This window comes from Nomascus leucogenys, chromosome 19, assembly GCF_006542625.1.
Source record: "Nomascus leucogenys isolate Asia chromosome 19, Asia_NLE_v1, whole genome shotgun sequence".
NCBI classification, from domain to species: Eukaryota; Metazoa; Chordata; class Mammalia; order Primates; family Hylobatidae; genus Nomascus; species Nomascus leucogenys.
This window is the reverse complement of record NC_044399.1, coordinates 30,691,558-30,706,705: the sequence shown is the minus strand read 5'-3', so window position 1 is coordinate 30,706,705 and position 15,148 is coordinate 30,691,558. Positions and strand designations below refer to the sequence as shown.

Genomic DNA, 15,148 nt, shown 5'->3' with positions numbered 1-15,148 from the left:
AGTGAGCCGAGATGGATGGAGCTATTGCACTCCCACCTGGGCAACAGTGCAAGAGTCTGTCTCAAAGAAAAAAAAAAGTTTATGGACATTCACTGGGGAGGACTTCTCTCTCCTTTGAGGGAAGAGACTACTAGGAAATGTTCAGACACAGTCCATTGAGCACAGCTGCCAGGAAATGAAACTAGGGAACATCTTTTGCTCTCTTAAGCAACGGGGAAAAAACAGTGGAAATGCAGGTTCCTTGGAGCTTCTGCACGTGGGCCTGGACAGAGCTCTGACGCTGTGTGCCCCTGGCCCCAGGCGGGTGGGGAGCAGGGAGAGGGTGTGAGAGAGAGTGCACGCATGAACACCAGTGTTTCTCTCTTCTGTCCTTTTTTTCTTTTAGAGATGGAGTCTTACTCTGTCGCCCAGGCTGGGTCGCAGTGGTGTGATCTCGGCTCACTGCAACCTTTGCCTCCCAGGTTCAAGTGGTTCTCCTGCCTCAGCCTCCTGAGTAGCTGGGATAATAGGCTCATGCCATCATGCTTGGCTAATTTTTGTATTTTTAGTACAGATGGGGTTTCACCATATTAGTCAGGCTGGTCTCAAACTCCCGACTTCAGGTGATCCACCTGCCTCGGCCTCCCAAAGTGCTGGGATTACAGGCGTGAGCCACTGCACCTGGCCCCCTTCTCTCCTTTTTTCCCACCACCTTCCGACAACCTGCTCACTCAGGGTCCATGTCTGGCCAGCACCCTGCCCTTTAACAGTGGAGAGAAACTATCACCGACTAAGGATCTATACCAGAGCTGCAACTGCCACCAGGGACCCAAGACAGAGAAATGCCACCTTGCGTTACTAAAGGGCTCATGACACCATATACAACAGCTGAATCCCCGAGAGGAGTGTGGCTGAGGAGTGAGACGAAGGTCTCTGGGACACTTTCAGAAGGATGAGACTTTGTCCAGCCTGTCCTCATTATGCCAGGCAAAGGAACTGCCTGTACTCATAACTGTGGAAGGGGAACCACATACCATGGGCAAGTGGTCCATGGGGACAGTGATTAAGACCAAGTCCTAGAACTCACACTGCCTTTTGGGAGTTAAACTGAAATGAACTCACAACCCCCAGATCCCAAACATGCGTCACGCTTGAGAGGCCCCTACTCCCTGCACCTCTCCTTCCCAGTGCTTGGCACAAGTGTAATTATGATGTGGATAATCATTTGTCTAATTTAATGTCTGTTCCCAAAGGGCCTTTGTCTGTCCTGTTGTATCACTCTACCCCTAGCACCTAACATGGTGCTTGGCTTATAGTAGGTGTTTTGGGTTCAATGAATTAAAAATAAATGTTTTTAAAAGAAAGACTGAAGGGGTCTCTACACTATAAAACTTGACAGTGACCCCAACATCTCCCCCAAAATAACATCAAATAAAAAGCACGGAGCTAACTGACAGAAGTATAGAAAGATGAGGACCACAGGGGCAGACATGCAGGGCACAGCCTGGCACCATCCACAGGCCAGGGGCCCAGCAGGCCCACGTAAGCTGGCAGGCTATTCAGTGGCACCTGGCGACTACCTACTGAATAAGCAGTGAATGAATCCACAACGTCCCTGTGAGACAGACACAGGACGGGGGCAGGATCCGAGATTCTCACATCAGACTCAGCACCAAGCGCTTAGATGTCACATTCCCTAAGCAAACTTCCAGCAATCAGAGTCCCCTGTAGCTGGCACAGAGACAGAGCCTGCCATGATCACACCAACCTGACCACCCTGTCCACTCGATGGTACACTTCGATGACCCACTTTGGCCTCCCAAAGTGCTAGGATTAGAGGTGTGAGCTATCACACCCAGCCTGAACATCCATAATCTTAAATTTCACATTTGTCTCCTTCCTTCCAGTCCCCTTGACTTATCTTTGTCATTTTATATTAAAGACATTGGGATGGTCATGATTTATTCACACATCTTGTATGATTCTGGGCCAGGTACTTGCTGGAGATACCAAGAAAAAGAACCATTCCAAACAGCCTTATAGCTAGGATGGGGGAATAAAATAAACTTAGGAATTGGCATCTCAAGAGTCTCTTGGGAGTTCAAGAACTATTCATCGATGCCTACTTTCTCCCAGGTACAGTGCTTGGTGCTGATGATACAGAAGTGAACAGGCCTGGTGCTCTGTATCATAGAGCTAATATTCTAGTAAGGAAGACAGAAAATAAACAAGGAGACAAAGAGATAATATACTGTAATTGCACATAGTGATGAGTGTTATAAGCAAAGTCAAGCAGATGAATGGGACAGAGAGTCACTGAGGATGGTGCTTTTGAGCTACGGGGGTCCGGTCAGGGAAGGCTGAGACAACAATGAAGTGAGTCAGGAAAGAAGGAACAGCAAATGTAAAACCCTGAGGCTGGGCCAGGCATGGTGGCTCATGCCTGTAATACCAGCACTTTGGGAGGCCAAAGTGGGCAGATCACTTGAGGCCAGGAGTTTGAGACCAGCCTGGCCAACATGGTGAAACCCTATCTCTACTAAAAATACAAAAATTAGCTGGGCATGGTGGTAGGCATCTGTAATCCCAGCTACTTGGGAAGCTGAGGCATGAGAATCAGTTGAACCTAGGAGGCGGAGGTTTCAGTGAGCTGAGATTGCACCACTGTACTTCAGCCTGGGTGACAGAGTGACACTCTGCCTCAAAAAAAAATTTTTTTTTAAAGAAGCCTGATGTTGGAAGGAGCTCGCTTGGACTACAGAGCTGCAAGAAGGCCGGTGGGTTAGAGCTTAGTGAGCAAAGATGCTATTCTGTCCCATCAGCTTTGAGGCCCTGGCAAGATAAGATGCCTGAGCCTGCAAAGCAGAAGCTAGACCATGGGCAAGAGTGAACTCAACATGGTTAGTGCCACTCTGGAGTCCTGTGGGGCGCACAGCCTGCATCCCCAGCAGACGTCACTCTGCCTCCAGCTCGAGGAAGGGGCTGCAGAGCTTTCCTCTTCAGCCTTCAGCTTGAGTTGGCAGGTGCAGTCACAACCTTCAGGGTCCTACAGCATTCATTTTCAGGAAGGAAATCTTCAGGATGTACTGAAGCATCTTCAGAGTAGCAAATTCGAAGACTCTGACCCACACTGACAATTTTGTGATTTACGTGGTCATATTCAAGAAACAGAGCGAGGCCAATCAGATATCCATATGGAAAAATATGAGCTCTGACTTCTAATACCACACACAAAAATTAATCCCAGAAAGATCATAAACCTAATTGTGAAAGATAAATCACTAAAGCTTCTAGAAGATAATATAGGCAAATACCTTCAGATCCTTGGGGGAGATGAATATCTCTTAAATGGGACAAAAACCAAGCAAACCATAAACAAAAAGACTGATGAACTGCACATCATTAAAAGAATCTCTGTTCAATAAAAATACCATTAGGAGGTTTAAAAGTCAAGCCCTATAGACTAGAAAAAGATACTTGATATATATACTATTTTTGTCCAGTAAAAGACTTATATCTATAATATATAAAGAGCTCCTACAAATCAACACATACACATACAACTCAATTTAAGACTGGGATGACAACTTGGACAGACATTCTATAAAAGAGGATTGACTGGCCAATAAGCAAATGAAAAGGTATCATCTTTAGTCAGCAAGGATGTGAAAATTAAAACCACTACACATCTACCAGAGTGGCTAAAATTAAAAAGATTGGTAACACCATTGGCCAGGATAAAGAGCAACTAGAATGCTCATTTGTTGCCAATATGAGTATAAATTAGCACAAACACTTTAGAAAACTGTTTGGTGGTGGTATCTATTAAAGCTAAACATAAGCCACCCAAGGACCTAGAAATTCCATTCCCAGGTATATATACCCACAGAAATAAGCACCGAGGTTCTCCAAAAGCATGTATGAGAATGTTCACTACAGCTTTCTTCATAATAGTCAAAACCTGGAAACAACCTAAATGTCCATTAACGGGAGAATGGATAATAGGTTGCGATATATTTTTACAATGGAATACTGCAGAACAATGGAAAAGAATGAACTACAGCCTCATGCTACATGTACAGCCACACACCACCATGCCCAGCTAATTTTTGTATTTTTTGTACAGATGGGGTCTCACTTTGTTGCCCAGTTTGGTCTCCAACTCCTGGGCTCAAGCAATCCTCCCTCTTGGCCTCCCAAAGCGCTGGGGTTACAGGTGTGAGCCACCATGCCCAGCCCCCAAATATTTTCATTTTAACTTGTAATCCATAAAAATGAGATTTTCTATTCTTTTTTTTTTTTTTTTTGAGTTGGAGTCTCGCTGTGTCGCCCAGGCTGGAGTGCAGTGGCGCAATCTCGGCTCACTGCAAGCTCCACCTCCCAGGTTCACGCCATTCTCCTGCCTCAGCCTCTCTGAGTAGCTGGGACTACAGGCGCCCACCACCACGTCCGGCTAATTTTTTGTATTTTTTAGTAGAGACGGGGTTTCACTGTGGTCTCGATCTCCTGACCTCGTGATCCACCCGCCTCGGCCTCCCAAAGTGCTGGGATTACAAGCGTGAGCCACCGCGCCCGGCCGAAATTTTCTATTCTTTTATCATGCTAAGTTGTTGAAATCCAGCGCTTATTTCACATGGCACATCTCCATTTGGACTTGCCACATTTTAAGTGTTCAACAGCCACACATGGCTTGTAGCTGCCATATTAGACAGCACAGCTCTAAAACCTGGGTCATGTTGCATAGTGAATATGTTCAAGGCCTAGTATTTTCTAAAAATATTAATTTAATAGGCTGAGTGCACTGGCTCATGCCTGTAATCCCAGCACTTCAGGAGGCCGAGGCAAGACGATCGAGACCAGCCTGGCCAACATGGTGAAACCCCATCTCTACTAAAAATACAAAAATTAGCCGGACATGGAGGTGGGCACCTGTAATCCCAGCTACTCGAGAGGCTGAGGCAGGAGAATCGCTGAGCCCGGGAGGTGAAGGTGGCAGTGAGCAGAGATTGTGCCACTGTACTCCAGCCTGGGCAACAGAGCAAGACTCCATCTGAAAAAAATACCAAAAACCAAAAATCAAAAAATATTAATTTAATAATAACAAGTACTAAGGAGGAAATGAAGGTTCAGAGAGCTGAAGTGACTTGCCCAAGGCCTTATGCTGGTGAGTGGTAGTGGTTAAAGAGCTGAGACTGCGGTCAGATGAGAACGACCTTCACAAAGTGACGTGAAAATGACAGGAGATACACACGGGAAGTGATCAGCACAGTGCCGGGCTTATATCTACAGCTCATATGCCAAGAAACATGAGCCCCATCATCATGATGCTATTAACACTATCACTATGCAGGGAGAGGAAGGCTAACAGGCAGAAGGCAGAGACCACTCAGGGTCACTAGCTGGGGAAACCCTGTGTCAGCTGACATTTCCCAAGACTGCCCCCTGAATGGCTTGCACCACTCACCGGACTGGTGGGTGAGGAAACTACCAGCTTCAGACCAGCTCCGTCATGAGTCTGGGCCTTCTGCGGGCCGCTCCCTTGGCCCACTTCTCTGGCTGTCTCGCTGACAGTACTAGAAGGCTGCTGGCCTGAGGTGCTCTCTACAGGCTGCTGTAAGTCCAGGGTGCTGGGCGCCCGGGGACGCAGCTCCTGCACGTGGACACCATCTTGAGTTCCAGAGGCTGCCTGGGCAGGAAGGGGCTCTGCAGGTGCCTCACAGTGCAGGTGTGTGCTGGTGTTGAGGCCATGGAAGGAGAGCGAGGCCTGTGGTGTGGGGATCTCCGTTTCTTGGCTCAGTCCGTTGGTTGGCACAGAGTTTACCTGGGCTTTGCTGAATTCCAACAATACCCTAGAAGTTTTAAACAAAGAAACCTGTGTGACAGGTTGTCTGCGATAATGCCCAAGGCAACTGGGGCAGAGGGAAGAATGCAAAACTGCTGTTTTATGATTTAAAACAACCCACACCCTCTAAATTATCCACTGCACTCCCCCTCACACGGTCCTCCTCTGACACTCCCACCACGTTTTTTTTCCTGGCCAGGATTTAGGCAGACTGGGTGGACAGGTGATTTGTGGAGCCTGGGATCTCAGGTGAAAAAGCTCCCCAGAGAAAGAGGACTTGGTATGAATGAGGACTTACTGGCATTCTGAGCAGGCTAGCTGTGGGCCTGGAGAGCTTGCTCAGCCAAACACATGGTTATGTGGGCAATCATATCCCCAAACATGGTATGCAGCAGAGCCTCCTCCTCCCCAGCACAGGGAGTAGAGGTGCCAGGACTCTGTGCCGTGGGGCAGGGACTAGGAGAAGCGAGGGCTAGGCAGGTTTCCTAAGCGAGGTCATACTTTGTTCCTGTGCAGGCACTGGGACAGCAAGGGGAGGTGCAAGGACTGGTCCCCTCAGAGCTGGACTGGATGTGGAGACAGCGAAGCCTCACATCCCCAGAAACTGCTGCTGGAGCTCAGTGTATACCAGGTGTGTGAGGGTGGATATGAGTACACCTGAGATGTGCCCCTGCTCACTCTCCATGGTGGGACTGCCACTCCCTGTCTCCTCCGTGCTGCTTCCTGGGGCCACAGGGAGCAAATGTTACTGCCTTGGTACACGTGCGTGCACACACACACTCACACATACACACTGCACAGAAACATGCCCTGGGCCCTCTGGAATGTGCACTGACTAGCAACTGCTCCTCCCTCTCCTGAGGCTTCTGAAGATCCAAGCTCCATTTTGAAAATAAACCCATTTGCTATCTGTTCTGCTTATAAAACCAGGGGAGCATGTCATGGGCAAAGCCAGGTTCAGGTGACCACAGGCTGTCTAAGGTCCCAAAGCCTCTATGCATCTGCCCTGATGGCTTGGACTAGGTCCAGAAGATACATGAAGCTCTGCTTAATTTGGGCTTATGGAAATGAGGATTTTAGAATTCAAGTTGCTTACCTGAAACTTGTCTTCCCAGTGAGCTCTGCACCATCTTAACCCCAAACAACATTTCAAGACATTATAGTCAAGAATAGGTGACCAATCCATAACTGATTTTGACTGGGTGTGGTGGCTCATGTCTGTAATCCCAGCACTTTAGGAGGCTGAGGTGGGTAGAATCACAAGATCAGGAGTTCAAGACTAGCATGGCCAAGATGGTAAAACCCCATCTCTACTAAAAATACAAGAATTAGCCAGGCTTGGTGGCAGGCACCTGTAATCCCAGCTACTCAGGAGGCTGAGGCAGAGAATTGCTCGAACCCGGGAGGTGGAGGTTGCAGTGAGCCGAGATTGTGCCACTGCAATCCAGCCTGGGTGAAAGAGCGAGACTCCATCTCAAAAAAAAAAAGTAACTGATTTTCAACACAGACACCAACACATTTTAATGGGGAGGGAATAGTCTTTTCAACAATTGTGCTGAGATAAGTGGATAATCACATGCAAAAGAAAAAAGCTGGACTGCTATCTCACATTGTATACAAAAATTAACTCAAAGTGGATTAAAGACCTAAAGGTAAGAGCTAAAACTGTAAAACTCTTAGAAGGAAAGAGAGGTATAAACTTCATGTCTTTGGATTAGGCAATGGTTTCTTAGATGTGAGATCTACGGCATAAGAAAGCAATAAAAAATAAATTGTAATCCCAGCACTTTGGAGGCCAAGGCGGGTGGATCACCTGAGGCCAGGAGTTCGAGATCAGCCTGGCCAACATAGTGAAACCCTGTCTCTAATGAAAATACAAAAATTAGTTGGGCGTGGTGGTGCACACCTGTAATCCCAGCTACTCGGGGGGCTGAGGCAGGAGAATCACTTGAACCCGGGAGGGGGAGGCTGCAGTGAGCCGAGATCACACCACTGCACTCCAGCCTGGGCAACAGAGTGAAACTCTGTTTCAAAAAACAAAAATAAAAAATGCTTGTGTGGTTTTTTTTTTTTTTTTTTTTTTTTTTTTTTTTTTTTTTTTTTTTTTGAGACTGAGTCTCACTCTGTCGCCCAGGCTGGAGTGCAGTGGCGCCATCTCGGCTCACTGCAAGCTCCGCCTCCTGGGTTCATGCCATTCTCCTGCCTCAGCCTCCCGATTAGCCAGGACTACAGACGCCCGCCACAACACCCAGCTAATTTTTTGTATTTTTTTTTTAGTAGAGATGGGGTTTCACCGTATTAACCAGGATGGTCTCGATCTCCTGACCTAGTGATCTGCCCGCTTCGGCCTCCCAAAGTGATGGGATTACAGGAGTGAGCCACCATGCCTGGCCAAAACGTTTGTGTTTTAAAGGATACTATCAAGAAAGTAAAAAGACAACTCAAAGAATGGGGGAAATATTTTTAAATTATACAGAAAGGCCTATTATCCAGAATATATACAGAACACTTACAAATCAACAATAAAAAGACAAATAACTAAATTTTTAAATGGGCAAACGATCTGAACAGACATTTCTCCAAAGAAGATATCAAATGTTTGATAAGCACATGAAAAGGTACTCAACATTATTAGTCATCGGAGAAATGCAAATCAAAACTACAATGAAATACCACTTTATACCCACTGGGTTGATTATAATAAAAAAGACAGAAAATAATAAGGGTGGGCAAAGATGTAGAGAAATTAAAGCTCGTATATATTAGTGGTGGGGATGTAAAATGACGCAACTACTGCAGAAAACAATTCGGTAGTTCCTCAAAAAGTTAAACATAGAGTTACATATGACCCAGCAATTCCACCCCTACGTATCTAAGAGAATTAAAAACATATGTCTACCCAGGCTGGGCGTGGTGGCTCATGCCTGTAATCCCAGCACTTTGAGAGGCTGAGGCAGGCAGATCACCTGAGGTCAGGAGGTCACCTGGCCAACATAGTGAAATCCTTTCTCTACAACAAGTACAAAAATTAGCTGGGTGTGGTGGCAGGCCCCTATAATCCCAGCTACTCGGGAGGCTGAGGTAGAATCGCTTGAACCCAGGAGGCGGAGGTTGCAGTGAGCCAAGATCATGCCACTGCACTCCAGCCTGGGGGACAGAGAGAGACTCCGTTTCAAAAAATAAATAAAATATAGAATAAAATAAAATACAACAATACCATCAATTGAGCACTATTGATGCCTCTGTGCCAGGGACCATTCTAAGTACTTAAATCTAAGTACGCAAACCCTCCGAACTATACCTACGCCATCCAGTGATGATTATAATACAGATCCAATCTACACGGAAGAAGCTATTCAGGACAGTCAATTCACTAGGCCAATTGCAATTTGGTTTCTGCCAAACAGAACCGCTTTATATTAATAAATTTCATTTTGAATGTTGTGTCTTTTATGCTTTTCTTTATGTTTAATTTGTGGATGTTTTGATTTCATATGTCTAATGATAAGCACAAGGAATTTATGTCTAATTTCAAGTTACAAATATTTAAAAAATGTAATAACTTTGATGAACTCTAAGTATGGGTGAGAACATTTTACCCTTGAAATATACACTTCAAGAAATGCTGGTCTCTGTGGATGCTCAAGGACTAACTTCAAGGCCCAGCTCTACAAATGCTGGTGCTGGCTGTGTGTTTGTGCATCTGTATGTCTTACATTTGCCAGTTACTCACACCACTGTCTGGCATTTGTCTATACATCCTGACCCTTGCCCCTCCAGTTTCCCCACAATAGCCAGGACAACACTTCCTGCACAGAGAGGATGGTTACTGATTCAGTGACCTTAAGCTGGAATTTTCCAATCACAAGACATATGAGATAAAGGCGAGACATATGACAAGGGGATGGCTAGCTGGTCTGCAGAGGAGGCAGACACACAGGAAGGACTGACAGGTGAGTGAACCTAGGTCATGCCCTGTGCCCGGATCACACTGCAGGCCTGTCATGCCATGGTCCCAGTGGTCACGGGAGGCAGAGATTGTTCCTCCCCAATGTATTCTATCTAAATTCCTCCATTTAACATTTGAAAACTCCACCTAATGTGCTCAGAAGCCATTTCTGGGCCTATGAGACAATCTCTTATATGTGTTTGACTAACAAGCAATGTGCCTGACCTTCCTGGGCTTGTAAGTGGTAGAACAGGACTTGAAACTAGGTCTGCTCCAAGACCAGTCCATAACACCACCAAATGCTGGTGCTCTTTCCATGCTGGATAAGAACCGTGGAGGGACCTCAACCAAGGCGAGGGCACAAGATGAGTGGAAAGAAGGTCCCAAACACGTGGGACCTTCTTTTCCGCTGATGCAACATGGATCCAAGTGAAGGAGGCTTTTAATAAGAAGTTCTCATTTTCCACCTATCAGATGAGCAAATATTCCAAAAGTTCACTAATACCATCAGTTGGCAAGGCTAAGAAACAAGGACATTCCTGGTGGAGTGTAAATGGGCAATAATCTGTGAACATTCCATATTAGTCTATCCTTTTGCTCAGCAATTTTGCTTCTGGGAGTTTACTGAACAGAGATAGCTATGCAGAACTAAAAGACCACATACACAAGGTTATTTATGAAAACACAGGCCCCAGCACCCATTAAATACTGGGCTGATTAAGTAAACTAAGGTACATTCATACACTAGAACAATATGCAATAGAAAAAAAAAGAATGAGGCTAGGCGTGGTGGCTCACGCCTGTAATCCCCAGCACTTTGGGAGCCTGAGGCAGGAAGATCTCTTGAGCCCAGGAGTTCAAGACCAGCCTGGGCAACACAGTGAGACCCCCGTCTCTATAAAAAATAAAAATAAAAATAAAAGAACGAAGAAGCTCTGATATGAAAAGATCTTCTCCAAAACACGATATAGAACAGTGTGTATATACTGCCTTTTTAGGGGAGAAAGTAATAAATAAGGAAGAAATTTTAAAAATCTTTTTTTTTTTTTTTTTTTTTTTTTTTTGGGACAGAGTCTCACTCTGTCGCCCAGGCTGAAGCGCAGTGGCACAATTTCGGCTCACTGCAAGCTCCGCCTCCCGGGTCCACACCATTCTCCTGCCTCAGCCTCCTGAGTAGCTGGGACTTCAGGCGCCCGCCACCACACCCAGCTAATTTTTTGTATTTTTAGTAGAGATGGGGTTTCACCGTGTTAGCCAGAAAGGTCTCGATCTCTTGACTTTGTGATCAGCCCGCCTCGGCCTCCCAAAATGCTGGGATTACAGGCGTGAGCCACTGCGCCCAGCTGAAAATCTTTATACTGGTATTTGTTATAGATGCATTTAGAAATCTGGAAGAATATACAAGAAATTGATTATTATGGTTTTAGGGGTGGGAGGAAAGAATAGGGTAGAGGGAGAACAGGAATGGGAAAGGCTTTCACTGTATACGTTTTAGATTTTTTTTAACCATAAAAAGATTAAGCAAATTTTTTTTTTTTTTTTTTTTTTGAGACAGAGTCTCGCTCTGTCGCCCAGGCTGGAGTGCAGTGGCGTGGTCTCAGCTCACTGCAAGCTCCACCTCCCGGGTTCACGCCATTCTCCTGCCTCAGCCTCCCATGTAGCTGGGACTACAGGCACCCGCCACCATGCCCGGCTAATTTTTTGTATTTTTAGTAGAGACGGGGTTTCACCATGTTAGTCAGGATGGTCTCAATCTCCTGACCTCGTGATCCACCTGCCTTGGCCTCCCAAAGTGCTGGGATTACAGGCGTGAGCCACTGTGCCCGGCTGCAAAAAAATTTTTAAAAGGCTGTGCAAAGAAGGCTCTGCCCAGTTCTCTCTTCAGCCTAGTTCATCTGCCCCACATACTCTTCCACACATCTGTCTGTCCCCAGCTGTCCACCACCTCCTGCATGCAGCACTCAGGTCCTGTGGCCCCCAGGAGGTATTCTGTGAAGTCACACTCTTATGCATTATGTTTCATCTATTTGTTGGAAGTTTTAAATGTACTCTGACCTATTAGTTTCCTTCCTTCTAGATGAAGACAACAATATTTTACACTGTGCCTTGTAGAGACTAAGTATCTTGTTTTTTTGTTGTTATTGTTTGTTTTTAGTTTTGGTTTTATTTTATTTTTTTAATTTAGAGGTGGGATCTTGCTACATTACCCAGGCTGGCCTCAAACTCCTGGGCTCAAGCAATCCTCCTGCCTCAGCCTCCCAAGTGCTGGGATTTCAGGCATGAGCCACCACACCCGGCCAAGTAACTTGCTAAAAGTCACCGGGGCAGAGCTGGAACCCAAACCGGCTCTAAGCTGTTCTAAGTCCACTTTCTCCTCTATGCCTGTATTGCCTGCTACAGTTCCCAGCGACTCCAGTCCCTGGAGAAGTCGATGACTCCCTTGGCTTTCTTTAATTACTAATAGAGTTCGGGAACAGACAATCACATGCTATGGGAAGAAAGGGAGGAGGAGAGGAAAGAAAGGAGGGAGGAGAGAAGATGGGAAGGAGTGGGGGCAGGGTACTCACTCTTGCAGAGACCGGTCTGAGTCCTCAGCATTTGCTGTGCCCAGGTCTGAGTCGTAGGACATGGGCTCCTCGCAATGGTCTGGACTCTTGGAGCCATTCTCTTGGAGTAAGCAGCTATCAGAGTTTAGGCTACAGGACAGCTGGGATGAACTGGCCGTGTCCAGGCTGAGGGAGGAGGCAGTCAGCTTCTGGTTCCTCCGTATCTTATGGCCCGAGTGATGGACTTCGATGTCCTCAGAGCCTGAGGAATGGGAAATGGAATCCAGAGATTCCTTCCGCTGTAGTTCTGCACCAGAGGTAGAGAGAGCGTCCAGCTCAGAAAGCGGGCAAAGCCCAGACAGGGCCAGTGGGGTGAGCGTCCACTCATTTAAGATGGCAGACTTGTAGGAGAGTTCGAAGGACAAGGACGTGAGGCCCTGCAGGAAGCTAAGGAGGAACTCGCTCTCCTCAGCATCCCGGAGCAGGGCGGTGGGCTGATAGTACTCATGCAGGCGGGCCTGCTCCTGCAGCAGCAGCTTCAGGTAGCACTCCATCAGGCCGTCGTTCAGGGCCAGCCGCAGCCATGCCCGGCAGCGGCCCACATCCGTGTTGACAAACGTCAGGTGCTCCAACTCTGAGATGATGTGTCTGGGAAGGGAGAACAGACGTGTTTCAAGAAACTACTCCAAATCACAGAGATGTGCTTTTATCCACTGGTTAGCAGGAACCAGGACTAACCACTGCAAATAGATACAGGCATGAAAAAATATTGGGTAATAGTGTTTTAGGCCAGATGTGGTGGCTCACGCCTGTAATCCCAGCACTTTGGGAGGCCAAGGCAGGCGGATCACTTGAGCTCAGGAGTTCGTGACCAGCCTGGGCAACAGGATGAAACTCTGTCTCTACAACAACAACATAGCCAGATGTGGTGGCTTGCACATGTAGTCCCAGCTACCCAGCTACTCGAGAGGTTGAGGTGGAAGGATAGCTTGAGCCTGGGAAGCAAAGGTCACAGTGAGCGGAGATTGCACCACTGCACTCCGACCTAGGCAATAGTGAGCGGAGATTGCACCACTGCACTCCGACCTAGGCTATATATATATATTTATAATATAATATATATATTTATTGTGTATATATACTTATAATATATATGTATTATATATTATAATATATATAATAATATAATATATATTATATATATTTATTATATAATATATATTATAATATATATTTATTATATAATATACACATTATAATATATATTTATTATATATTATAATATATATATTTATAATATTATATATTTATTATATATTATTATATTTATTATATTTATTATATATTATAATATATATTTATTATATATATTATTATATATTTATTATATATATTTATAATATAATATATATACTTATTATATATATTTATAATATATATATTTATTATAGATATATTATAATATATTATAATATATATATTTATTATATATTATAATATTATATATTTATTATAATTATATTATATATTATAATATATTTATAATAAATATATATTTATTATATATATTTATATATAATTATCTATATATAATACATTTATATATAAGTATATATAATATATAAATATATAAGTATATTATATATAATATATAAATATACAATATATAAATATAAATTATATATATTTACATATTACATATATATATTTTTTGAGATTGGAATTGTGAAAGGTAATTTCCATGTTCATTCCAACTACCACTGGGCCCCTGACACATCTGCTCATCCAAGGCATGCTCTCAGAGCTCTTTAAGTGCAAAGTCCTTGGAGCAGAGAAGATGCAGGGTAAAGACATGGTCCCTGCCCTCAGGCACAAGGGACTGATGAAAAAAGGCATAAAGGGTAGGAAATCAACAACCCTGTAAGAGGATTGGGGAGCGCTCCAATTATAGCATGTTGTGGAAGAGTGGGTGGTTTGGTTGCAAGGCCAGGAAAGAGAGGGTCTTAAATATCAAATCAATAAGGCAACATGGGGCAATGGCCCCACACCCAGCCATGCACAAGAATCCCCTGGGGAACTTGAGCAGGATACAAGTTCTGGAGCCCCAACCTAGTGAATCAGTCTCCAGGCTAGCATCTGGGAGCCTGTGGGCTACAGATTTTTGTTTAGAAAAGTGACTTGACCGCAGTCATGCAGACTGCAGGGTAGATGTTCTGCATAAGGAGATCAGACCCCAGGTGTACCAAACTCAGTCCCGGAATGCCTCAGTCTGATGTACATGCCCCTCTGAGTTACCACAGTCCCTGGCGCGGGTTTATCTCCTCCATGGGAATGTAGACCGCACTCTACTACGCTCAGTGAGTAGCTCCAGGGAGCTTCAGCTCAGTAAATGTTGACCAGATGATGGACTCAAGGAAAGACAGAGTGAGATAAGGGGGATAAACAGAAAGCCAGTGTCACCCAGGAAAGAACGTGAGACAAGGCAGTGGCAGTTGGCATGGAAAGGAAGATTAGAGACTGACAAGGCTTCTTTTGGGCTGAAGGTGGCATTTAGTAGTCCTTAGAGGCACAGTGCCGGCTACTTGCTCAAAAGCCCAGACAGTTAGGGGTCAAAGAGATAAGTGTCTCAGGGTGAATATTCATATGCTTTTCGTGATTCCACTCTTTAATAAAAATAACCCCATACCTCCTTAAGAGATAACATTAATGGCTGGGCGCGGTGGCTCAGGCCTATAATCCCAGCACTTTGGGAGGCGGAGGTGGGCGGATCACAAGGTCAGGAGTTTGAGAGCAGCCTGACCAACATAGCAAAACCCCATCTCTACTAAAAAT

General features: G+C 45.1%; 1 protein-coding gene across 1 annotated transcript in view; it reads right to left on the bottom strand.

The window, feature by feature from the left end:
• PLEKHM1 (pleckstrin homology and RUN domain containing M1) overlaps positions 1-15,148 on the bottom strand; it is a 53,186-nt gene that overhangs the window by 24,918 nt on the left and 13,120 nt on the right. Inside the window, exons 4-5 of the mRNA XM_030799784.1 lie at positions 12,338-12,964; positions 5,444-5,828 (exon numbers count right to left, since the gene is read on the bottom strand). Coding sequence (XP_030655644.1) covers positions 5,444-5,828; positions 12,338-12,964 — 1,012 coding nt within the window. The remainder of the gene's footprint in view (positions 1-5,443; positions 5,829-12,337; positions 12,965-15,148) is intronic.